The 25,991-nt window shown below is 37.5% G+C and overlaps 4 protein-coding genes across 7 annotated transcripts; 2 read left to right on the plus strand and 2 right to left on the minus strand.

Annotated features, from left to right (window-relative positions):
* Positions 1–929: 929 nt before the first annotated feature.
* On the plus strand, positions 930–9,679 carry LOC117627401 (pantothenate kinase 2). 3 transcript variants are annotated; one of them, XM_034359484.1, is made up of 23 exons: positions 930–1,163; positions 1,488–1,839; positions 2,329–2,541; positions 2,656–2,714; positions 2,819–2,935; positions 3,152–3,271; positions 3,356–3,450; positions 3,542–3,635; positions 3,820–3,951; positions 4,565–4,677; positions 4,881–5,073; positions 5,966–6,174; positions 6,632–6,676; positions 6,833–6,881; positions 7,204–7,286; positions 7,538–7,654; positions 7,905–7,968; positions 8,137–8,283; positions 8,386–8,544; positions 8,639–8,722; positions 8,811–9,005; positions 9,136–9,207; positions 9,326–9,679. In XM_034359484.1, the coding sequence occupies exons 2-23, from the start codon at positions 1,557–1,559 to the stop codon at positions 9,413–9,415; spliced, it is 2,733 nt and encodes a 910-aa protein (XP_034215375.1). In that variant the 5' UTR covers positions 930–1,163; positions 1,488–1,556; the 3' UTR covers positions 9,416–9,679. The 3 variants fall into 3 exon arrangements, 2 of the variants coding, with proteins under 2 accessions (XP_034215375.1, XP_034215376.1); XM_034359485.1 differs by having other exon boundaries at positions 975–1,163; positions 2,329–2,535; XR_004585768.1 differs by lacking the exon at positions 9,326–9,679 and having other exon boundaries at positions 968–1,163; positions 8,626–8,722.
* Positions 9,680–10,526: 847 nt separating this feature from the next.
* LOC117626930 (serine/threonine-protein kinase ATM) lies at positions 10,527–14,731 on the plus strand. Its single transcript, XM_034358756.1, has 2 exons — positions 10,527–10,811; positions 11,043–14,731. Exon 2 carries the CDS (start codon positions 11,092–11,094, stop codon positions 14,536–14,538), a length of 3,447 nt encoding a protein of 1,148 aa, XP_034214647.1. The 5' UTR covers positions 10,527–10,811; positions 11,043–11,091; the 3' UTR covers positions 14,539–14,731.
* Positions 14,732–15,394: 663 nt separating this feature from the next.
* Positions 15,395–17,064, minus strand: LOC117626933 (50S ribosomal protein L7/L12). Of its 2 annotated transcripts, none has more exons than XM_034358759.1 (2): positions 16,930–17,064; positions 15,395–16,351 (listed from the first exon to the last, which is right to left on the minus strand). In XM_034358759.1, the coding sequence occupies exon 2, from the start codon at positions 16,229–16,231 to the stop codon at positions 15,650–15,652; it is 582 nt and encodes a 193-aa protein (XP_034214650.1). In that variant the 5' UTR covers positions 16,232–16,351; positions 16,930–17,064; the 3' UTR covers positions 15,395–15,649. The 2 variants fall into 2 exon arrangements, with proteins under 2 accessions (XP_034214650.1, XP_034214651.1); XM_034358760.1 differs by lacking the exon at positions 16,930–17,064 and adding an exon at positions 16,708–16,921.
* Positions 17,065–18,169: 1,105 nt separating this feature from the next.
* LOC117626932 (dof zinc finger protein DOF5.6) lies at positions 18,170–20,292 on the minus strand. Its single transcript, XM_034358758.1, has 2 exons — positions 20,008–20,292; positions 18,170–19,500 (listed from the first exon to the last, which is right to left on the minus strand). The coding sequence occupies exons 1-2, from the start codon at positions 20,056–20,058 to the stop codon at positions 18,568–18,570; spliced, it is 984 nt and encodes a 327-aa protein (XP_034214649.1). The 5' UTR covers positions 20,059–20,292; the 3' UTR covers positions 18,170–18,567.
* Positions 20,293–25,991: the final 5,699 nt, after the last annotated feature.

Consider the following 25,991-nt stretch of genomic DNA (forward strand, 5'->3'; position numbering starts at 1 on the left):
AAAAGAAGATCAAAAGGTAAGATGAAAAAGTAGTGTTTATGTTCTTTAGTCGATAAATTTCTTGGAATTAGACACGACGCCCTTATTTTATCTCACGTTAACATGCAATTCATGTTTTTATTATAAGAAATGCAATTCATGTTAGTCCTTCATTGTTAGGAGAAGAATTGAAGTGAAAAATTATTCATGTCCGATGGTGTAAAATAAGTGTGATTGTTAGCTATCCTGTTTCTCATAGAAAAATGTTTGAGAACAGAAATTGTTTGTTTTGCTTAATTGATGATGAAAACTATGAGGACTTACACAAATCTCCTTATGTATCCTACTTCTCCTAGTTGATAATTGACTTTGATATTACTTTACTAACACCTCCTCCTCTCACAAATACTTTCAGAATAGAAATTGTAACAAGTATGCTCATAACTTATCAGCATGTTCTCTTTCAATTTTGTTTGCTATTTGTGTTCTTAGTTAAAAGTTAATTAAAAACATTTGAAGAATTATGAATCACCTAACAATTAAAGTAGAATAAAATATTATTTATTTTTATGTTATGGGGAAGTAAGATGATTCGAATTTTTGACTTCTTCCAATATACACTAATTTAAGTTGATGTCAGGATAGATTAAGTATGAATGGAGCGAAAATATAACAATAAATAAGTTATAAATAATTGACTAAATGAAAAAAAAAAAAAAATTTGCTCCAATTTGGAATTTTTTTTTTTTTGGGGCCAAAATGAAAAGTGGAAAATGTTTGTTAACAGAAAGGCATCAACTGATTCATAAAATAAGAAAAGGCCTTAACTGGGCCATACGAACTCAGCTCTTTCCATTTTCCACAGTTTTGTTTGACTGACCGGGTCGATTATCAGTTGCCTATTCCCAGAGGCGGCGCGAAATCCACGAAACTATCACGCGCTTCCTAAGCGAGTACGTTTACAACAGCCACCCACCCGCCAGTCACAAAAACCAAACGGATCACAGACCCAACCATTGCTGACTTCCCCAATCCATACATACAACGAAAGGACCAACCTTTTTTACTCTCTCCCCTAATCTCTTCCTAAATCCTCGTATTACGCTGTTGTTGTTGTTGTCTTCAATCCTTCATTCTTCCCCACCATTGCAATTAGATTCAATTTATACTTTCACACTTTTAAGGTCAGCATTTTGTTTTTGTTCACACACTCCTTGTTTGTTAGATTCATATGCAGTTCAACTAGCTCTCCTCCAGTCTCACTTCCACTTCATCACCTAACCCGTTATTATTTTTTTTATTGGATCATTTTTAATCACTAGTCTACCATTCTTTATTGTTTTTTAGCTTCTGGGTCAATTTCCTTATATTTTTTGGTTTACTGTAAACGAAGGTGGTCCAGATGCATTTAAATTTCGATAATATCATCGAATTCTTCATTATTGGAAGTTGTTACTTGGGTTTCTCTCTTTTATTTGTTTGAATCATTTTTTTATTGTTTACCGTAGGAAGACAAAGTGGCCATATAGGCCAACAAAAACAGTTGTGAAGTGGGTGCTAGGGGGGATTTTGGATTAATGGCTAGTCTAACAGAGGACCCAGTTCTTGGAATTAACGATATAAAAGAGAGAGAGGAAGAAAATGAGAAAGGAAATACCCAAGTGGTTAAAACAGAAGAGGTTGGTCAAAGTGAGAGAGATATGGCTTCGGCAACCGGAAGTTCGATTCACCGGTCGGGTTCTCGGCCTCAGTTAGACCTCAGCAAAGCTGCTATTCAAGGGAACTTTGAAGAGAGGGACCCCACTATTCTTCTGCCTAATCAGTCTGATGACTTATCTCATTTGGCTTTGGACATAGGAGGTATAGTTGGATAATTCACTTGTTTTAGGACAAGTCTTGTGATTTCTGGATTTTAACCTCGCTGTTTTGTTGGTTTGGTAATTCAGTTGTAGTTTTCACTGCATAGGATTGTGTTTTCTTTTGATCTCTGCTTATATTTTTAGCTTAAAGTGATCATTTTTGTTTGTTTGTTTGTTTGTTTGAGGAAACTAGAAGTTTGAGTTGGTGCAGAGAAAGGGTAATTATGCATGTCATGAGTTTCCCAATGAGAATTACTTAATTGTGATCAATGGTTCTATAATTGCTGGTGTTTTTAGTTTGACACGAACTTGGTAGTATTCTTATCATATATAGACCTCAGTGCCTGGTTGTGAGAGATTAAATGTAAAATTATGCTCATCTATTCACCCCTGTTTCTTGCATGTTTCCCATTCTAGTAAGTTGGAGAAAGTTGTTTTAGTCTGTTTATAAAGATCGGCATTTTGAAATTATTTAATGGTTTCCTGGCAGGATCTCTCATCAAGTTAGTGTATTTTTCTAGACATGAAGACCAATCAATTGATGATAAAAGGAAGAAAACTTTGAAGGAGAGATTGGGAATATCCAATGGTAATAGGAGAAGCTACCCAATTCTTGGTGGGAGGCTTCATTTTGTGAAGTTTGAGACGAACAAGATTAACGAGTGCTTAGACTTCATCTATTCTAAGCAGCTTCACCGTGGTGGTATTTTCATCTTGCTGTTCTATTCCCTTGTTGTAATCATTTTCTTCAAAGCTAAGCATAGTAGATTGCTTGAACTTGTAACATTATAGTTTTTAAAAACAAAATTGTGGATAGGAATGGATGCTCGGATCTGGAATCCTGATGCCCCAACCAATGAAAATGCTGTAATCAAGGTAATATGTGTGTTTATCAAACTTGTTTTGTATTTAGTAATTCCATTGTATATGTGTATTTTTAAGAATCATACTAATATTTATGAGTTGATTCTTGTGCGAAGGCCACAGGTGGTGGGGCATACAAGTTTGCAGACCTCTTCAAGGAAAGGCTTGGGGTTAGTCTTGACAAAGAAGACGAAATGAATTGTCTTGTCTCTGGAGCAAATTTTTTACTCAAGGTGGATGTTGATATGAGATCCCGTTATTCTTTGTTATGCATTAATTTTTTGCTCATTCATGACTTGCTGATAGCTCTATAAATTGTGTCGATACCATATAGAGATGTCACTAAGTACTTCTATCTAATTATCTTTTAGTGCATTTTTGCCTTCTATCCTCCATGATAATTGTACTTCGCTGAAAGGTAATTAGATGTTTTACCATGATTCTAGTAGGCAATTCGTCATGAAGCTTTCACGCATATGGAGGGTCATAAAGAGTTTGTGCAGATTGACCAAAATGAATTATTCCCGTATCTTCTAGTCAATATTGGGTCCGGTGTTAGTATGATTAAGGTAAGTCTTCTTTATGTTTTTCTTTTTGCTTATTGTGGAGACTTATTGAGTTTATTACTTAACAAGTAACCCAAGTTGGCATAGGTTGATGGAGATGGCAAATTTCAGAGGATAAGTGGAACAAATGTTGGTGGTGGTACTTATTGGGGCTTGGGAAGGCTGTTAACAAAGTGCAAAAGGTTAATTTGTCCTTCTGATTTATTTTCTGTTTCGTCTCATCTGTTTCTAGAATTTTTGTCTGGGTCTTTGACTAATACATTCCCATATCAGTTTTGATGAGTTGTTAGAGCTCAGTCAACTGGGAGATAATAGGACTATAGACATGCTTGTTGGGGACATTTATGGTGGTATGGACTACTCAAAGGTATGCATTAATTTGATCTTCTTGCTGTAATCTTTGGGGTATGCAAATTGTCTGTTCTGTTCCGAACACTACTTTGAAGCTGTAAATTAGTCCAGATATCTTAATATCAGATATCATGAATTATAGAACTTTCCTTAATCTAGTGGAGTGACTAAGCATCCCCTTATCATAAAACATATTATAGATCGGTCTCTCTGCATCAACCATCGCTTCAAGTTTTGGGAAAGCTATTTCAGAAAACAAGGAGCTCGAGGACTACAGTCCTGAAGATATATCCCTATCTCTCTTACGAATGATTTCTTATAATATTGGGCAGGTACGTTTGAAATTACAAGAGCATGTTATGAAAATGCAATTTATGTTGTACCTTATTCAAATAGGTGAGATCTGAAGATGATAACATGTGTCGCCTTACTGTTTATCTTGTTCTAAATAATTGTTATTTAATGGATTTAGCACTTGACTTGATTTATGTTATAGTCTATAGATTGTTCTTGCTTTTATGTACTGCTTTTGGTGATTTTCGACTTTATATTAGCTTACAGACAAGCGTCATGCATTTAATACATGAAGTATCCTTGTACCACTTGAAGTATCAGTAGACTCAGTACATAGTAATACCTCCACATACCTGAGGTCGAATGTTCTGTGTGCATGTGCGCTTGTGTGGGTGTGTATTTGTATTTGCAATTTTTTTTTCTAATTACAATATGCTTCTATTAATACAGTTCCTATTATTTTGTCGAAGCTGTTAACAGATTGTAATTTGGAGCACCATGGGCGTTGGCCATCTCCTTGAATTACATTAATTTTCTCTTTAATTATTTTTGGTTATTGTGAATAATCGTTTATATGTAACTATTCCTTCCTATAATTGTCTGACAACTTATAAATGAGGACCAATAGATGTGCTGATTCTTGCTGTGCAGATATCTTATCTAAATGCACTACGATTTGGTCTCAAGCGAATATTTTTTGGAGGTTTTTTTATAAGGGGTCATGCTTATACCATGGACACTATCTCTTTTGCGGTTCAGTTCTGGTACATATTACAACTTACAATATCAAGAATTAGACGTTTATTCGTCTTCTAGTTTTTCTTTTAATGAAACTAAGGATCAAATTAGTTCTGTTGCTCATGTATTCCCAGTTGTTTTTCCAATAATTTTCTTGGTATTTTCAATTTGAGCATAATTTCTTAATTGTTTTATCTTGCCATTTAAAAATTTTGTGTATAATTTTTAGGTCAAAAGGGGATGCACAAGCAATGTTCTTGAGACATGAAGGGTTTCTTGGAGCTTTAGGTGCATTTATGAGCTATGAAAAGCATGGTCTTGATGACTTGATGGTCCATCACTTAGTTGAAAGGTTTCCAATGGGTGCACCATATACAGGAGGAAAGATTCATGGTCCACCACTCGGGGATTTGAATGAGAAGGTAAGTGTTATCAGAGTTGGAAAGGCCTGACCTGGAGCAGTTGACTCTCTGGTGTTAACGGATCTGGGTTGTATGTTTTTCTTGTGTTTAGTTTGGGGAAGTCATGAATCGGCCAGGGGAAAAAAAAAAAAAAAAAAGCTTAATGTCATGGCCTGTGTACGAGTGTCACCCCATTTACCATCAGTATGCCCCACAATGTATCACATCTTTTTTTCTGAGAGTGAAACAAAATAAGAATTTCTGTCAAATAGCGCGGTGTATACAAAGAGTAGGTAGAAATTAAGGTGAAAAGAGACTCCACTACAATGATTCTCGTAGAATTTATTCTATTCCAAAACCAGTAAACAAAAATAAAAATAAAACTCAGGCATCTTTGAAGATTAGATTATTGTAGCAACTGTACAGGCATATATTCTGTCTAAAGACCAACTTTGCTCAAAAGAAAAAGGTTTGAAATCTATAGATGAATTACTTTAAAAGCGGCTAGACTTTGAATTACGGAATAGGAAAAATGGTAGAAGAGAGAGCTACAGGTTGAGCAATCAGATGCAGTTTCTATTGTGACTGACTCTTCGGTATGTACAAGGCTAAAAGCCATTGTTTCTGACTGATCTCACCATCAATGCTCCTGTATATCATTCTTGATTGAGAGGGCTTTGATTTGATCATACTTAGGTCTTTGCTTCATGTTGTTAACCAGGATTTGATTGCCTTCTCGTTCATCCTACTTGTATCTATTTCTTTACTGATAAAATTTGAGTTTTTATAAAAATAAAAATAACAATTATAGTCTCATCTTTTGCTTTATACTGGAAGTCTAGTCTTTGCACATATACCTTTTCAGTATGTGTAAGAAATTTTAAGTTATGTGGTTCGGAAACCTTGAATGCAGATTTCATGGATGGAGAAGTTTGTTCGGAAGGGGACTGAGATTACTGCTCCAGTACCAATGGCTCCAACTGGAACTACTGGGCTTGGAGGCTTTGAAGTTCCTTCATCCAAAGGGGGTACTCTACGTTCTGATGCAAGTGCTTTAAACATTGGGGTTCTACATCTTGTACCCACTTTGGAAGTCTTTCCATTATTGGCGGACCCAAAAACGTAAGTTAACTTACAGATTGTTGTTGCTCACTGCTCTACTAAGATTGTAGCCAGGGCTTAGCTTGGTAAATAACCACACCTCTCTTCCAAAATGGCGGTCCCAAGTTCAAGTACACCCTTCCCAAATGTCATAATATCCTCAACAAGCTTGTGCCTTTACGGAACTTTGGCAGTTTCATTCAGTGTATTGGTATCCCTTACAGTGATGCAAGTGAGACCTTAATATGTTTAGTGCTGTCATGGGCACATCTTGTATTAGGATCTTAATGATTTGTGTTTTTGTTGATGATCTCTCATGTCACTCACTTTGTAGTTCATATTTAGGTTTAAGTTTCGATGTCTTTTAATCTTAATTAATAGATATTGGTTGCATTTCTCTAATTGATTCTGTTGTACTTAAACTAGAATAGTTGAGTGTTAACCTCTTAAGTCCTGTGTTTATTTTATGACGGTGCAGGTATGAGCCTAACACTATCGATCTCTCAGATCACGGCGAGTTAGAGTGAGTACATGCTGTTAGTTTTTTGTTTGTTTGGATTTCCTTACAACTCATCTGTACAATATTAGTTGTTATAATTGGTAATTTGAAACTATACGTTTCCAAAAATATGGATGTTTTGTTTTTTATGGGTAATTTGAGGTGCTTATTGTGCTATAGGTATTGGTTTACTGTGCTGTCAGAGCAGCTACCTGACCTCGTTGATAAGGTAAACATTAGCATCTACTAGAGCATCTGTTTCACAGAACCAAATTATGTTTCCCTGTCTAAAGGTTTATAGGCAACCAGATCTGCATAAGTTATAGTTAAATGTGGAAAATATTTAAAATTTATTTTCAGAAATCACTGATTTGAAAATCAAGGTCCTTCATGTCTTTGGTTTTTGTTTATACGGTTATCCATTTCCACTTTGTTACTGTTCTTTGTGTATTCAGTTTCTTCCTTGATTATATTCATGTAAACAGAAAATCGGATTGGATATGTTTTATTATTGATTTATGACTTTGAGAGTTCAATGTGAAATATGGTAGGCAGTGGCAAGTGAAGGTGGAACAGATGATGCTAAAAGAAGGGGTGATGCTTTTGCTCGTGCTTTTTCTGCTCACTTGGCACGGTAACTATGCTCTCTTAGAGATTATTTCTATGCTTTGTTTCATATAAAATTTTGGTGAGCTATGAGGCTTGAAACTAGCTTCTGTGTGTTATACATGTTCAGCGTGCATGTGAATCTGTAGTTGCCTTATGTGCAAGTTTGTAGAGTTATCATGTGTCCCTTCTGAAACCAGTATTTTTTTAGATAATATGTTCTTAGAGATCAATGAAGGTGTACTTGTTCCATTTAAAAACTTCCAACTCGCTGTATAGGTTGATGGAGGAGCCTACTGCATATGGAAAGTTAGGGTTGGCCAATCTATTGGAACTGAGAGAAGAATGCTTGAGGGAGTTCCAATTTGTTGATGCCTACAGAAGTATAAAACAGAGGTAATTGCACTTAATTCATGAAGCTACCAAGATGATATCAATCTGATTCTAGCATATTTCTATTGAGTTTAGCAGATATGGTCTTTAGACAAGCGAATTTGATCAAAATACGAAAAATCTCAAAATGAAAGAATTGTTAAAGGAAAATAGAAAGTAATGCTGAGGTAATTACACTGGACCAGTGGTGCGCCTCAACTATTTCACCCCTTTTTATTCTAACCCTCGGTCCCCTCTTTTATGAATGCAACAGGGAAAATGAGGCATCACTTGCTGTTTTAGCTGATCTGCTGATGGAGCTTGATAGTATGACTGAGGTACACTTCCCATAGTTTATTCAATATAGTGGTTATCATACACCATTATGATATCAGCTGATATTTGTCTGATTCATCTTTCTCTCTGTCTTTGCAAAACTTTTTCCAAAAGTATGAAAAGCGCATCTGGCACTTTTTCTGATCATTTGTAACCTTATTAATTTGCAGGAAACAAGACTGCTTACCCTTATTGAAGGTGTTCTTGCTGCAAACATTTTTGACTGGGGATCTCGTGCCTGTGTGGATCTCTATCACAAAGGAACGATTATTGAAATTTACAGAATGAGCCGCAATAAGATGCAAAGACCTTGGCGGGTAAGCGGAATTTAAAATCAAGTTCCTATGTCCTTTCAATTGATTTAAATTAAATATTAATTGGCTATCCTAGTGAAAAAGAGCTTTTAATCTTTTATTTAGGTGGATGATTTTGACGTTTTCAAAGAGAGAATGTTGGGATCTGGAGATAAGAAACCTCGTCCACATAAAAGAGCTTTGCTATTTGTGGATAACTCAGGTGCTGACGTTATTCTAGGAATGCTGCCCCTAGCACGGGAACTTCTCCGACGTGGAACGGAAGTAAGTTTATTTTGCATGTGGTTGCCTAAGGTAGCTTATTTTATATATAATTAAATTATGTAATAAAAATGTTGTAATAAGATTGATTTTGCAGGTTGTTTTGGTTGCCAACTCCCTTCCAGCTCTAAATGATGTAACTGCTATGGAGCTTCCTGAAATTGTTGCTGAAGCTGCCAAGGTTGGTTTGAAGCTTGATTAAGTCTTTTAACCTTTTTTCCTATATATTATATATCTAAATAAAAAGAAACTGATACTTCTATCGACAGCATTGTGACATTCTTCGCAGAGCTGCTGAAGCGGGAGGCTTACTTGTGGATGCAATGGTTAGCACTCTAGATGATTCTAAAGGACATTCATCTTCAGTTCCGTTGATGGTTGTTGAGAATGGTTGTGGCAGTCCTTGCATAGACTTACGGCAGGTTAGCTCTGAGCTAGCTGCTGCTGCGAAAGAGGCTGATTTGGTATGATGCTCGTTTCAGTTACTGAAATCATTGTCCAGCATTACTATAATAGATTAAACACAAAAGAAAGAAGGAATGAGGTAGAAAAACTCTGCAAATCATTATATTTGACCAAATGCTAGCCATGCAGATTATCTTGGAAGGGATGGGCAGAGCTCTTCATACCAACTTCAATGCAAGGTTTAAATGTGATGCTTTAAAGGTGAGATTTCTATGCTTGTCTTATTTTGGAATGTGGGACTAGATTTTCCTCAAAGCTGCTCTGAGAGCATAATATTTTCTTTTACACTCTATATTAACAAGAACAACTTGTTTTGCAGCTTGCAATGGTGAAGAATCAAAGGTTGGCAGAAAAATTGATCAAAGGGAACATATACAACTGTGTGTGCCGATATGAACCACTAAGCTAAAAAGCGCCGATTCACAACAGGTTGTAGGGTCTGATGGCAAGCCGTGGGTGGACTTGATTTTCTGGAGACACCAAGTTGATATAAAATGATAAAGATAATGACTATATGCAGATTTACGAGGACCCCGATTTAGTGATAGCGGGAATGGTTTTTTTTTTTTTTTTTCTATATTTAAATTCAAGTAATTTGGTATAGTTCAATGTGAAGAAGAGTGGTCTATTGCCGCCCATTTGATATAATACAAAGCAGTCTTAGTCCAAAGCATCTTAAGTGCTCGTTCATCAATTTCTTTGAGTTTTGTTCACATTCGCCTGCAAAATCACGATTTTGAATATATTCATGTCATGGAATCTGGCCATTGTAAACAGTATGGGGATTTTAGCTTGTGCAAGTGCAACCGAATCAAAATAATTCGTCGTCAAAACTAAAATAAGGAAAAGGCACAGAGAAAGAAAACAAAAACAAAAATGAAAGGTCATCCAGTGATTAAATCATTACCAAGGGTTATGTACTGCAAGCACAATCAATCCCTGTCATCATCAATATTTAGAGAGAAGTTGTCTACTTTAGACAACCAACCAGAGTGCCGTGATATTAACGTTGTGTTTTAAACTTTCAAATAATAAAAATATAGGACAAAGAAAACAACATTATGAGCTCCTCATTTTTAACTAAAATCGCTGGAAAGTCATTTTAGTTAGCATATTTTCCTATATTCCTCTCTCCAAGAAGTTTCCAAATAAATAAATAATATCATTGTAAAATGTATTAAAATATTATATATGTAGTCACTAGAAGTTATTCTCTTTCTCAAATTGAGGAGATACTTGAGGTTACTTTATTTTTCTATTAATAGGCATCGTAAATTTGAAAAAAATTTCAATACCAAAAAAACAAATACCACTAGACCAGAAGCAGATAGTTCATATGAACCTATTTTAGGAACAAGATAGTTGATATGGTTGGAGATTTTTATTTTCTGTTTCTTTTTTGACATATCCCTACATTTTAACATTTTATTATTGGTCCTTAAAAAAATATTGTATAAATGGGGTAGCCGAAATCCAATTCATGCCAAAAGAGACTCAATACTACTCTCTAGTGTTGAACTCTCACGTGTATCCGGAACCTGGAAGCCACAAAGGCACTTTTAAATACGGAAACTTTGCTGTAACATAGCACAAATAGAAGAGAGAGAGGAGAGAGAGAGTGCGAGAGGGAGACGCACTCACTCACTCACTCACTTAGAAACGTATCTTTTGCCTAAATGTTTCCCTACCCTTTTTGAGATTCCTCAAAACGACCGATTATAATTCACAAGCATCAAGCTTTTCCAAGCTGGGACTGCTCGGATCAAAGACTCGGCACTCATGTGAATATCGTATTTTTCTTTGAGGTAATTTTATTGCTTCATTTCCTCAATTTTTCTTTCTGTTAGCGTAATATTATTGGTTTTTATTTTTTGTGAGAAGAATGTTGTTGTTTACTTATCTTTTTAATTTTCATTTCCCTTCTGCCCTTTAGTTTTGGAAATTTTTTTGGTGCTAAATGTTTTTATCGTATAGCATAGTGATAATAACAAAGCTTTCTTCTTCTTCTTCTTCTTTTCTGTTTTTTTCTTCATCAGCTTTGAGTTGTTGTGAAAAATAACTGGACTTTTTGGGACATTGTTGACAATGGAGAACCCTAGGACTCCAGAAACCCTAGAAGCTCAAAACCCAAGTGGTAAAACCCTAGAAGAGGGTTCTGGGTTGTTAGAGTGGAGTGAAAACTGTACTGGGTTAGAATCTTTTTCTGACATTTTGGGAGGTAGTGGGGAAAGAGTGGATGTTACTGGTAATGATGTTGGACTTGGCACTGTGGAAGTGGCAGCTCAAGTGTTAGAAGCTGAGAAAGGAACTCTAGATGGTATAAAAGGAGGAGATTTGGAATTGGGTGTGGATTCGATGTCTGGTGTTTTAAACAGTTGCGTGAAAGATGTGGGGGCTGAGGAGGTTGTTTTGGTTAATGGTGAGTCTGATGGAGACAATGAGGCTCAAATGGGCTCTAAGCAGTTGCAACCAGATAACGAAAAAGATGTTCAAATGGGTTCAGTGGAGCCACAATCAGATGGGAGCTTAGAGGGCTTGGGTGGAGATGAGAGTAAAAAGGATGGAGCTCAGAAGATGGCTGAAGATGATGGCATGAATGAAGACAAAGCATTGGGACCAAATGGGATTGATACAGCTAGCAAGAAGATAGAAGTTTCTGGTGAAGGTATATCGCTGTTTGTGGATTTTAGTGGGCCTCCGCCAGGATTTAATGAAAATGATCTTCATGTGACAAGTTTTCCTGGGTATGAAAGCAAGGAAAATCTAGAAGAATTTGGAGATGATGAACAGGAGAACAGTATTGATTATCAAGATTATGATTTTGCTGTGGGTGATATTGTATGGGTTAAAACCAAAACTCAAACATGGTGGCCGGGGAAAATTTATGATCCTGTAGATGCATCAAAGTATGGTGCTAGCGATGAACAAGGGGGTTGTCAACTTGTTGGATATTTTGGGATGAGTCATGTTGCATGGTGCCATCCTTACCAACTAAAACCTTTTTATGAGTACTTTGAACAGATGTCAGGGCAGAACAAGGCTAGAATATTCCTTGGAGCCGTAGAGAAGGCTCTCGAAGAGTTTGGTCGGCGTGTAAAATTGAATATGACTTGTATGTGTGTTTTGAAAGAAAATCGCCTCTCAGTTGGTGGTGCAGCATCTGATGAAGGAGTTCCAATGCTTGAGCGCAAATCTGGTGAACTTGGTGAATTTACAATTACTCATTTTAATTCTGCAGAGTTTCTTGCACATCTCAAAAATCTTGCACAAGTTGTTTCATCGGTTGGAATGCTTGATTTTACTGTCACACGAAATCAATTATCAGCCTTCTACCGCTCCATAGGTCACAGCCAGCTGCCTATGCATCTACTCCAGGAGACAAATTATGCTAGAGACGTTGCTCATTACAGGGCAATGGCTGCAAGTAATGCTGACATTCAGGTTGGACATGAAGATACTGAGTTAGGTGAAGTGTTCTTGAAAAGCACACCATTAACTACTTTGCAGAAGCGATCAAAGGATAAAGTTTTACATCAAGAGACGAATGAAGGGAATGCAGTTTTAGTCAATTGTTTTGATGGGGACAATGGTGCTGATAAAGGTTTCATCTCAGGTTTAAAATCCAGGAAGAGAAAGATGAAGAGGGATTCTGAAGTTGAACATGAGAGCGAGGCTTTCGATGTAGGAAATGGTGATGGTGTGAATGAGGGAATGATTGAAAAAGGCATGGAGTCAAGAGAACGGAAGAAGAGCAGGTACTTGTCTTACCCATACATAAACTGGGAGCAGAAAGGATTGCTTGCTGAAATGGATGATGGCAAAGTTTTGAAAGCTACTCATGAAGGTGTCGCTGCAAATACTGATGCTGGCCAATCTAGTGGGCTGCCTTCTAATTTTAAATGTAGCGGTGAGAAGTTCTGGAGAAAATGGTATAGAAGGCTTACGGGTGTAAGTAGCATATCTGGTAATTCAAACTTAAAAGATGCATCTTCTGCTAACTTGCTTTCTGAAGTCTACTCTGCTGCTGTCGACTGCCTATATCCAAACGAAAACAAGACATTTGATTCAGTTGGCTGGTTTTTTTCTAGATTCAGGATCTCGGCATTCCATGACGAATCTATTTGTGAAACCTATGGTAACAGTATGGCTGGTCAGGATGAGGATAAAGATGCTAAACCCTGCCTGTTGGGTAGTGGTCAGAATGAGGCAAAATGTGAACCCAAAAAAAAGAAAAAGGCTAATCTGAAGCATCCAGAGGGTAAAGATTCTGCCAGCCTGCCGAGTTTAGATCAAATCACCACAACTGCTAAAAAAGAAAAGAAAAGGGGAAGAGCAAATTTGGGAAAATTGAAGACTAAATCCCTTTCTGGGCTATCAGATGTGAATATAAGCATTTCCGCTGATAACTTTTTGGGGCAAGATTCCTTGGATATAAGTCCTCTCATGCCTTGTGGTAAACCTAAGCAAAAGAAAAGCAAGATGGAGGAACGAGCAAGTCCAGTGTGTCTGCAGACTAAACAAACCACTGGCATACCAGATTTGAATGGGAACAATCTTGTACCTAGCCTTCTCGTTGATGATCAACAGGCTATTGGCCATGCTGCTTCTGAAGGTAAAGTTGAGTTAGAAAAGGGGTTAGGGAATGAAACTGCTTCGGAGCCTTCAAAGCCTAATATCATTGCTGGCTTTGTAGATACGAATGGAAACAATGTGAAACCTGGTACCTTGGTAGTAGATTTGCGGATATCTCCTCAAGCTTTGTCATGTCTAGACTCTAAACAGGTCACCGGCCTGCTCTCAGCTGAAAGTAGGCCTGTACAGAAAAAGAGAAAGAGAAAGGAGAGAGCAGAAGCAAAGCATCCAGCTGATGGTATTCCAGATTTGAATGGAAATAGTGCTGAATGCAACTCATTGGGAAAGGAATTCCAGGAGTCCAATGGCCTTGCACCTCCAATTAAACCTGAGCGGAAGAAGAGGAGGAGAAAAGGAGAAGCTACTACTATACAGAGGAAACTGGATATGAATCATGGTAAAGCACAGATTACTGAAAAGGCTCTAGGGACTGCTCTTCTGTTGACCTTTTCCCCAGGAGTACCAATGCCTTCAAAAGATGATTTAATTTCAACATTTTGTCGGTTCGGGCCCTTGAAGGAATCAGAGACACAGTTGTTAAAAGATCCTGGTTCTGCCCAGGTTGTATTCATGGAAAATGCTGATGCTGGAGAAGCGTTTCGGAGTTTAGAGAAGAACAACCCTTTTGGTGCAAACCTCGATAGTTACAAGCTGTTTCATCTTCCATCTGTGTCCAGGGTTTTAGAAACAGGCTGGTCTCTACCTACAAGTCTTTCCTCTCCAACTATGCCTGGAAAGGCACCTCGCCTTGACTTCATAAGGCAGAATCTTCAGATGATGACATCAATGCTAGAGACGTCAGGGGATAATCTTTCTCCAGAGATGAGAGCCAACCTAGAGTGTGAAATTAAATCCCTCCTGCAGAAGGTGAGCTCCATGACTGGTTCTTCCTCTTCTTAGTTTGGACTGCGGGTTATGTAGTTTTTATATGTCTGTAAATGTAGCGACTGGCTCCTCGGGCATGCTCTGTAGGTGGTGTTATGTTAGAATTGGAACCTCTGTAATTTATTGCATGAGAGGGCATGGGCAAATGACCTATTGCATTGGAACCTCTATGTATCTCTAGCAACTCCGTTTTTCTCTATTTACATTCTCTCTCTCTCTCTCTCTCTCTCTCTCTCTCTCTCACACACACACACACACACACACACACAAAATTCGTTATATCTGGATGCTTTATGGTATAAGTTTACTAGGACGGATTTGAGTCTAAAATGACACCCCAATTGTTGGTTGCTTTACTCACGCACAAAAGATCTTCGTTTGTAACTGCATGTTTGATTGTGTTTAAGGTTCTAGGTTATTTTGAAGCCACCACCCACCCCCACCCCCAAAAAAAAACCAACAAAAAAAAGGCCCTGTTTGATGTTTAAGCTACAAAACAATAAAGGAATGACCCAAAAAAAAAAAAACAAACAATAAAGGAAAGAATGATGCGTTTTCAGGTAGAATGCCTTTCCTCACCGGACATGAAAGCAGCCTTTCAATGACCAATTGCCATGTAAGAAAAGTCTCCATGGCAGTCACTGTTGCCGCATGGCCAGTCATTCTCAATGCCTCTTATTGATAGTTTGGCGACTCATTTTTATACGACTTTCGACTCTATTAACAAGAGAGGATCAGCAATCAAACATCCTGCACTGAATTGGGATGTTCCAATCCATATACAGGTCATGCAAGTCTATCGGTGTTTGAGCTTATTTCCAATGCCTCTAAAGTCGCCAGTGAAATTGATTTTTAAGCGACAATACAAAACTTGACGCCTCAACTTGAAATTTTTAGTTCAAAACAAGTCTTGCAGAACAGATCAAACACAATTATTTCTTCATATCTATTCTGAAAATTGCTAAATTCTAATGCTAATGGTTATCCATCCAAAATACAAAATCCATATTTTGGAAATTGCAAAGAACTTCCAAGATCATGAAAACCTGTTTGAACAGAAAACAACAATGCAAATCAATTCAGCAACACAACACAACGAACAATGTGAAACAACTCCAGAATGCTACTACTCCATAACAGCAACTCCTCCAGCAGCCTTTATTTTCTCAATTATGTCATTTGCTTCCTCTTTGGTAACCCCTTGTTTAAGGACACAGGGTACCTTTTCAACGAGATCCTTAGCCTCCTTTAATCCCAGACTGGTAAAGGTCCTGACTTCCTTGATTACCTTGATCTTTGCAGCTGTATCAAACTTCTCCAATTTCACATCAAACGCTGTTTTTTCCACCTTCTTCTCTTCAGCCTTTGACGCACCAGCTGGCCCTCCCTGTGAACCCAAGTCCAAGCCTTCTGTTGATATGGGCTGCAACTTGGGAAGCCTTAGCCTCTCACCAAGAGTAGGACCAAGTTGGCAGCGTTCTTCAGGGGCCAGTGCTGCAATTCGCTCCGCGAGCTGAATGATTTTATCTGAGGGTGGAGGTCTAGGGCCATATGGATCATAGAATGCCGGATATTTGTATTTTTTTGGCTTGGCATTGGGATCCCTTGGAGCAAAATCAGGTTGGAAGCAACGAAACTGCAAAGGACCAGTTGTTTCAGGGAGAGTGGGCCGGGCACGAAAAGATCTGGCAAGTGCAATAAGCCTCATGGTTCTTTTCGGTCAGTGGAAAAAGTGCCTCATACAACTTAAGATAGCAGAATAAAAGAGAGCTTCCTGTTTATTTAGCACAATTTGAACTGAATGGACAACTTTTGAGAACTCTCTTGCCTGGGATAAATAAATAAAAAAGAAGAAACTTCAATTAGCAAAGGGAAGAACATTGCCTCTCTTTTTTTGTTACTATACTGGTAGCAAGCCACTGACAACATAACTAATGTTTCATCATAAATTTTACGAATGCAAATCTGCAGACTGGTCAAGTCTATAACTTTAGAGTAATTCTATATGTAAACTTACAGATGTAACAGAAAAACAATAAGAAAAAAGTAAATTTGACAGTAGAATTCAAATGGGCATTTCCACAAACATGTGGTGTGAGAAACAGGATGCAATAACAATGACTCAAAGAAAACAAATAAATTCCCCAGAAAAGAAAACTCAACTATCAAATTTTCCAAACTAACCCAATATTAAACTATCCCATTAGCTGAGAAATCTCATTGTAAGCGCTTCTGACACTGAACTGACCCCTTTTGACTACAAACTCCTACGGTGGTTCTGGGTTTCTCATAAAACTCAAAACCCGTTGAAGAAAGTCCGAAGCATCTCAATATTAAATAATATAAAACAGGGAAACTCCAAAGCATGTAAAAGATTTAACAAAAACCCATAAGGAACAAACTCACCGTAGCTTTATAAATGCGAGCAAAAACAACCGCCAACTGCAAGAGAGCGAAATAAGACAAAGTGAGCAAAAGCGTAAGGAGATGATTATGGAAATTGTTCGAGTCGGGTTACAATTTGGCCCAAATGAAAATGATCTTTTACAGAAAATAGAATTGTCCATTTCGCCCAAAGTTTCTGGGCTAATAGACACAATGGTTTACCCCTTGGCCCAATGTTGGGTCTCAACCCAATTGAGCAGCCCTAACTTTTGAAGGCTTAATCATCCTAATCAGTGTGCAACATGTCATATTATCGAAAGCTTCTAAATGAGGGTTTATCTTGAGGGGTTCAATTTAACCATCTAATTATAATTATGCATTGGATCAGACGGGCCGTTAAGGACCCTCTTATTTGCCTCCTTTCATATTATCTTTTTATATTATTTTTTAAAATTTTGTTGATGCTAAGTACGGAAGGAGTCCATCAATTAGCACTTTAGTTGAGTGGTGTTTCTCTTTCTGATGTTAAAGAGGTTTTGAGTTCGAAATTCCATCCCCATCAATCAAATGAAGTTAGCTACCCCAATCCCATATGATGAAATGGTCCGAATTTTAATATATTAGTAACTCTCACGAAAATATATAACGTATTAGCATCGAACGTTGTATATATATTGCATTTGCTTTTGTAAAATTATAGCATTGTGAGGGTTTCACATAACAATACTTACAAGTGTGCCATGACTGGAAGGTCTTTTGTTTGTTCACTTATCCGATTTGAGTATAATTTATGGGATAGAAAACAACCTACGTTTGTTCAGTCAAAAAAAGCTTATCCAAATAAATTAATTTAAAGTTCTTTCCTTTCATTTGAAATTCGTACCTTTTCCCATCTCGGAGAAGAGGGAAGGGAAGGGGAGACTTTTTGATCTTCTCCTTCCATTTCAATTTTCTCGTACCAACAAACCAGGGCAGGGCCTCAGGGGGTTACAATGGAGGAGCACATGGCATGAAAATAAAATTTTATACTAGTTTTGCTTTCACTGAAAACTCTGCTTTGCTCTCCTTTTCTGTCTCAAGCATTCCCAACCACGCAGACAGAGTTTAAAACACTTTATCAACTTATGATAATAACTTTTGACCTCAAAAAGAAAACTTGTGATAATAACTTAATCACACTCTCCCTCGATCATGCAGACAAACGGCACATAAAGATATAAGACTTAAGCAAGTACTAAATAACACATTAGTCTTTTGGACTAAAAAAACACTGCTAGTATATCTTCCTCGGTTTTACAACAATATCCTGCACCTTTGAATTTGTCTTGCACTTGCAGCCAACGAGAGTACAACAACCTTAGAAGAAAGACCAAAAAGAAAGGCAGTACTCAGTTTTGGACTCTCCGTCTTCCCATTCACACACACTCTCGTTGTCCTTGTTAGGTCAATAAAGATGAAAGCAAGACCACCTTCATACATACCCAAAAAATTTAAATAAAAAAACACAAAGAAATTAAAACCCTTTTGGTCTCAAAAGGCATACATGCATATACTTAGAGAACTATAGTAGTGGTACTGGTAGTAGTTTGAATCCCTACTCTAAGATGCAGATGATGATTAATTAATTAATTAAAGTCACTAATCACACCTAATTAGATTTTAGACTAATGGGTTTGTGGTGGAGGGGCCATAATTGTTCATGACATTGGTCCATGATCCTAGACCATTGAGGTACCCAAATGACTCCTTTCCATGGTCAGAGCAGCCTTGGTCTTGCCACTCAAGGGACAAGAGCTTAGTGTTTGGCTTCACATCCATTCCATTTTGGTGATGATCCTGATCATGACTTGCTTGGTGATCATATGGTAACATCAACCTCTGGCAAGTGTCCATGAAATTACCGTTCTGCCCATCAAATGATGACATCCCAAATGGAGAGCAAAGGCCATGATGAAAACTTGACTCACCACCCATATTATTTGCAAGTCCACCCATCATTCCCAAATCAGCACCATTCCCCATAAAGTCATAATTTCTAGCATTCCCAACTATGGCTTCCAATTTGCTCTCCATGAAATCAATAGGCCTTGGGTTGTTGTTGTTATTACTCTCAAGCATCCCATTGTACCTGCTGTCCATGAAACTAGGGTTATTATTACTCCCAAGCATCAAGCCATTGAGGTGTGAAAATTGCATCTGATCAGGAAATGAAAGGTGGAGATCAGTTGGGTTGTGAGAAACTGATGAGGATGATGAGCCAGCATTCTGGTTCATCAATGGATTATGAGGCTCATTGGGTTTCTTGGAAGCAACTTTCTTGTTCTTTCTGCAGCCACCACCCACAGGGATGTTCCTGAGGGTGCCTCCTTTGGTCCAGTACCTTCTGCAGGTCTTGCAAAAGTACCTAGGCTGAGAGAGGCTGTAGTTGTTGTAGTAGCAGAACTTGGTGTGGGTAGAGTCACATCTAGGGCACTTGAGGGCCTGGTCATGCTGGGGCCTCAGCCTTCTCTCTATCAAGGGCCGTGAGCAGGTTAACATGTCCCCAGATAATGGTGAGGAAGAGTCCATGGGAGAGTCCTCGTGCATCGTTCCCTGACAGGGAAAGGAATTAGGAGAGATTTTGTCAGAACTACGTTTGTACCCACAACAATATAATTTTACAGGACGACACATTCTTTGTCCTTTCACCACATCTCAATCAATCAAATGTAAAGGCATTTTGGATTGTCCCCAATTTATAAATTTTGGTGCCACAAAAATCCCGGGATTTGTTCCATTATCTTCCGCATATATATTCAGTGAAATTAGTCTAGTTTTTCAACAAAATTGAGAAAATAAAAAATGGGAACTTTTTGAAGTGCTCTATTATTATCATCAAAATGAATTTGATCAAATTTCTCATGGGCAAGTTTTGTTTATGAATGTGGTTCTCTCTCATCCATCAACAATGGCATTTTCTATGGCATTAACTAGAGCATTATCTAAGATAACCCTAGGAAAAATGTATATTAATTATGCTCAATTATATCTTTTTATTGCATTTAGGGTACGAACACCTAGAATAAAAGCAGTATAAATTAAACCACAAGCAGAACGTACCTGTAACCAGTCAGATGAATCCATGCAAACTTGCAGAGAGTTATGGCCCATCAAACAAATTCACCTATAGCTCGTCACTAAAACCCAGATCAATGAAGCAGACGAAAAAGGAGCAATATTTTTAACCAAAGCTCTTCCTTCACACACACTTCATTTCCTAAGCTCTCTCAGTCTCACTAGAGTAAGAAAACCAGTTTCTTTATAGAACTAGAAAAGGCACTGAGAGAATTAGTGAGGAGATGAAGAGGAGGAGGGTTTTTATTGTGTAGCTTCTTGTTGGGTTGTTGTGGAAGAGTGGAACTATAAGAAGGCAACAAAAGGGCTGAGTGGCAGCTGCCTGCTAAACTACACTCTCTCTCTCTCTCTCTCTCTCTCTGTGCAAAGGATTTGGCTTACGGCACCGTCGGTGGGCAATATGAGTGGGCCCCCACAATGTCTGCACGAGGCCCAACACTGGCCCCACCCCTTACCTCAGCTTGACTAAAACCCCTCCTCCTCTAACCAACGGCCACGATGCCATCAAGGGAGTTTGGGCAACACAACCTGGGCCGTTGATGTTGGTAGTACACACGTCAGAGATCACGGCGTGGTCGTCACACTTGAACGAACGTCAGTTTATTATGCGGACATGACAGAAGCTGAGAGAGAGACTGAGAGAGGGTTTGAGTTGAGACTGAGAATATTTGGGTCCTCGATAAAGAAGCATACCGAAAGAGCACTCCACTTGCGGGCCCTAATGTGTGGGGGCCCTTCTCCCTCCTCCTACAAGCAAAGGATATATTCTCCCCCCAACCCTCTAGTCACGTGGCACCCGTTAGTATATAGGCAATGTGTATGTCCCACTGTTTTTATAGACTTACAGTCGAGTTCATAATTCAACTTCATATAGAGAGAAGGCTGATTTCAAAACACGCTTGATTTGATATAAAATATTGTTCTTAAACTATATATTGATTGAAATGTTTGATGAGCTAAATTATCGTCTGAATGCATGATTTATAAATTAACAATTAATGAGAGCTGCACTTTTTATCAAGTTTATATTCATTTTGCAAAGAAGAAAAAATGATGAGAAATGAGAATCGAATCTAGAACCTATCGTAAAAAAAGCTCTAATGCCACATTTTAATAACTATCAATCCTAACATTTTAAGCCATCAATTCATACCAAGCTTAAAATTACAACCTAACCCGTATGCAACATTAGCTTTCATGACCCAACTCAAATGAAATTAAAAACTTGGAGGGGTTATGGCTTAGAATTTAGAACAAGGAACATTCGAATTATGCTCTCATCATCAGTGTAAAATATAAGTAAACAAGCATGCATCGTGCATGCCATAACTAAGTAATGGAGGATGCTGGATCTTGGTAGCTTGAGGTTGATGGCGTGATGGACACACTGAAAATCATGGGGGCCCAAAGTTCCCTTTGTCAGATGAGTGAATAAAGTGGGGTTTGTGCCCACGTTAATTTCACCGTACAGAAACCAACTGTTCTATATTCTTATATCTATACAAAGGAAAGGACGACGGTGAATCCATCTGATTTTTAGTGTTCTTCTCTCTGCTATGCATCAGATTTCAATGATCAGCTTCCATTTTATCATTTTGCTTTGTTTCCTTTAATTATTTGTTGGTGTTGAACCAATTAAAGAAACTTTCATAATTACTTTGTGACGAGCTTGCATGCGGGGGCTTTGAAAGTGAGCAATCATTTGTTAGGTGTTGAACCATATGCATGAAGGACCACGTACCACTGGCTTTTTCCTATATGTGTTTTCCAAAAACCTATGAAATTTATCAAAATTAATATGTTTGATCTCTCATAATAATCTAACTTGCTTCAACTTTGATGAGCACTATTCATCCATTTATCGACTTTGCAAACCTTAGAGTGCTTAATCACAACCATCGTATAAAATGTGAGCCAAATTTTATGTGAGAAGAGTGTGAGGAACGACTTCATGCATCATTTAACTTACAACTGCTTGTTTTTGTAATCGAATAATTGTGAGAGAACAACGTATATTCTTTTTTCCGATAGAGTCTTTTCACATGTGTATTTGTACTTGAGAGCATTTGTGTCTCACATTGCTTGGATGACCTGCCTAGCTAATATTAAGAGTTGTTAGGATAGCTAGTTAAAGATCTAGAGAGTGAGAGAGAGGGAAAGGTTAAAAACCCTTCATCTACAAGGAAAAACTTGGGGCCATTCTTTTCAAGACAAAATTGAAGTGCAAAAGTGCATGCATATAAGAAACAAATCTTAGCTCCTACACACTTGTCAACTTTATTTACATTATCCGTTTCAAAAAAATTTTGTTCTTCCTTCATGGAACACGTTGTAGCTAGGGCATTTTAAGAATAAAAAGACCAATAATTCAGTATTAATTTGGATATATACTACTTTTCCTTCTGCATTGCACATGCCATGCACTACGGGGGCATGTTTTTTATATTCGATAAATCAAGGATCAGACAGATCACTTTAAAAGTGTGTCCCTTAATTCATTAACTTACAACTAAAAATGGGTCAATGCAAATCTTGAGTTTGAAGCTTCTGAACACCTGTCCCATAATGGCATAATCCTCATCTCTTTATGTAACATCTTGCTTTGTCTTCGATCCTTTTTTCATTTCTTCTCTTCTCTCACTCAAATAAAGCTATGGAAAGGACAGTACATAACGCCACAAAGTTTATTCTTAAATTCCTTACATCTTTGCCTCTTCTTTGTTTCTTTTTTCAAATGGAAGAATGTCAATGTGCTTGTTGTTGTTCATCAGCCAATACAAAACCATGATCTGGGGTTACAAAATTTGAGTTCAAATTTCAAAATTCCAAGGGCATGGCCCGTGGTCCGTGGTATCATATGATATGTATCAAATGCCAAATTGTGTCCAAAGCATTCCTAGCCTTTGATTATGATCAGGTTGTGATCGATGGTGTGGTGGTCCTATTCATCATGATGGTCAAACAAGCCAACCTCGTTATGCGTGCAGTCAATCAGGTTCTTTGGGGCCAAAAAAAGGACCCCACCATGAGTCTGTCGATCCCAAAGCCTGTTAGGCCATAAGTAGGTTAATGATGCAGGTGTTGGAGCAAAATCCCCAACTTGGTCTTGGGACCATATTATTTATTACAAAAGTTTCATGATGTCACTCTCTTGCTCATCATCTGGGAATTTCCTTGTGGTTCTAAACTTAGAGGTTGAGAGTAATACTCTCAAAGAGTAAAGTAATTATATAATGTGTCTCACTCACGAGAGAGATAAATATGGATGATTATGTTTGAAAAAAATAAAATTACATGAATGATTGTGTACAATTTGTGATATTTATATCAATGAATACATTTTATCTCGAGATTTTGTAATATACTAAATTAAGAACTGAGAGATGAAGAAAGAGAAATACACATTATTATATATAATTTATAGCGTTTAACGGAAAAAGAGAAATACTGTACACATGATTGTATACAACTTTATGACTTCCAGAGGTATTAGTGAACTAGCATGTTCCGCATCCATTCTCATGCATTTGAAACCAAAACAAGAGTGAGAAAAAGAAGCTTACGTGTGGTATGGTATGTGACTAGAACGACCAATAGTCTAAGATTATGTGCACTTTCTCTTCAACTAAGAAATCAACGGCATGTTTCTATATATACACAAGTCTGCTACAAGATCACACTTGCGGTCAGTCTCTTATGCGCATGCGCGACACTTCCAGCGCTGACTGCGGCGCAGCACATAGCAAGCAAACAAAGTCACAAAAATTCCTTTCTTCATATAACTCTACCAAATTAATTAATTGACCAATCTAGTGGGTCGGTGGACAGGATCTTAAGCCCCAGCCTTTTGTTATTTTTATTTTTAATTAAAAGAAAAAACCCTATTCTAGTTTCTCTTTGTTTCTCTAGCTATCTGTCAGCATGATTGTTGTCTCTGTTATTTCTGCGGGGTCCCGGCATTGTCCAGTGAACCCGGACGAGCGTCCCTTGGATATGATGTAACCCTAGACATTCTTGCATCGTCTTCTTGTGCATATTTTTGTCCCTCTTTTTGTTGCTTGTGGCTTGAGGCTTGTGTACATAGTCAATATTAATTAATTGTTAACTCTTTGAGAATCTTGTGATTAGTGGAGATCTAGAAGGAATTTGGATTGTTTTGAGGGCGATGCTGCTTGTATTAGTCAATAAAATAGGCGGAGCAACTAAGTCACTTATTTAGTGGATTGACACAATATTTTTAGATATGTATAGCGTATTGCGTGAGGATTATGTTCACATTGTGTCTTATCTTAGATCTTTAACATTGACAAAAAAGAATATATATATATATATATATAATCTTTTTTGATTGAGGGATTCTTTAAATTATTTTATTTGAGGGACATTAGTCTTTAGGGTACTGTACTAATTTTTTTTCAACCATCCAAACTATCTATTTTTCAAGTATTCATTTAAAGATCATCCTTAAAAAAAAAATAGATAAACTAAAAATCATCAAGGCATCTAATTGAGAGCAACACAATCAATGAACATGGTGCTTCAAGAAAATACTTAAATTTCAATAATTTAATGAATGGCCAAATGATATCGGATTCAAGTGATTTTTGTGTAGAGATGATCTTTGAATGAATATCTACAAAAGAGACAGTTTGGATTAGTGAAATATAAAGCGGAGAGGGTCCTACAAAGGTGTCACCTTAGCAGCAAACTCATATATGCAGAAAAATTGCTCAAAGACAATAAAGTCTCGATCACCACCGGGATCCCAAAGCCCTAACAGAAAGGAACTCGACAAGAGAGGAATAGAGATTGCAGCCAATAGCCCTAGCTGCCTAAAATAAGAACCAACACTAAAGATCCTATAACGCACAAAAGTCACACTAAAGATCCTATAATCAGAAGCGAATCAAGAAATTTTTTCAATTTTTTTAAAATCTTTTCCTTGACCTGTGTCTCAATGAAGGCATGTATTAATGTGAAGATACTTACTGGTTTCAAACTTCTTCAGATCATCCCAAACCTTGGCCTTCTTTTTCTCGGGGAAGAATCACAAGTGGACCTGAAGAAATATAGAGTAGAGAGGGATAATATAAGTGCTAGACAAAGCTTTTACGAATACGACGATGGCTGTGACCTTCTCGGCAGAGCTACTTTGTAGCAACGAAAGTGGAGCTCGAAACCCCTGGCTGGCCTTCTTTTTCTCGGATGCATTCTCGGCACAATGCCGCCATAATAAGAGAAGAGAGAGAGAGAGAAAGGCACGAAGAAAGCATCTATTGAAACACAAGTTTGTTTAAACTTGATATGTATGAACCAATTACACCAACAGTTTTCACCGGTGAATTAAAACAAGTAAGGCGGTGACTTAAACACTAATATAAGAGAAAGAAGTGAGACTTACAACAGCAGTTACATTACCCAACAATGGCAACCCCTGCAGGCTGCAGCATCAGGCAACTCCACGAACAATAGTAAAGATAGCAGTGCTCATACATATGCCCACGAACCAGTAGAAGAAAATATCCTCTCTCTTTGTGGTCAAAAGATGAAAATATCCTTACTAATGAGTCGGTTGATGAAAAATAAGAACTTTAAACCAATGTGAAAATAATTTCAATAAATAAAGATGAGTATTGAAAAAAAAAAAAATGTAAGTTGGATTCAAGCGCTTTCAAGTGGGGGGTAATTACATTTTAATTGTTATATTTTATATTTCAGATTTCGTGCGACATGCATTGGATCCGTGTGTGACTTGTGTAACAAAATTAGTGATAGCAATTTTAAGATGTTTTAACATTACAAAATTAATGATAACAAATATATCTTTCAACCTTGTCGATCGGTTGGTACAAAGAAAATATAATTAATAAGCCAATTACAATCAATCTAGTCTCATTTTGCTTGAAACCAGTTGACTAGCTAAAAACAAAATAAGGTCTAAAGAGAAGCTATATATTTATAGGTGTATG

Source organism: Prunus dulcis, chromosome 5 (assembly GCF_902201215.1).
Source record: "Prunus dulcis chromosome 5, ALMONDv2, whole genome shotgun sequence".
Classification (NCBI taxonomy): Eukaryota; Viridiplantae; Streptophyta; class Magnoliopsida; order Rosales; family Rosaceae; genus Prunus; species Prunus dulcis.

Bases quoted from the DNA above. Each gene is read 5' to 3' on its own strand.
- LOC117627401 (XM_034359484.1), top strand. From the start codon at position 1,557: ATGGCTAGTCTAACAGAGGACCCAGTTCTTGGAATTAACGATATAAAA. The intron at 2,542-2,655 runs GTATTTTCATCT...AATTGTGGATAG, and splicing joins TAAGCAGCTTCACCGTGGTG to GAATGGATGCTCGGATCTGG. The intron at 9,208-9,325 runs GTGAGATTTCTA...CTTGTTTTGCAG, and splicing joins TTAAATGTGATGCTTTAAAG to CTTGCAATGGTGAAGAATCA.
- LOC117626930 (XM_034358756.1), top strand. From the start codon at position 11,092: ATGGAGAACCCTAGGACTCCAGAAACCCTAGAAGCTCAAAACCCAAGT.
- LOC117626933 (XM_034358759.1), bottom strand. From the start codon at position 16,231: ATGAGGCTTATTGCACTTGCCAGATCTTTTCGTGCCCGGCCCACTCTC.
- LOC117626932 (XM_034358758.1), bottom strand. From the start codon at position 20,058: ATGGGCCATAACTCTCTGCAAGTTTGCATGGATTCATCTGACTGGTTA. The intron at 19,501-20,007 runs GTACGTTCTGCT...TTTCCCTGTCAG, and splicing joins ATTCATCTGACTGGTTACAG to GGAACGATGCACGAGGACTC.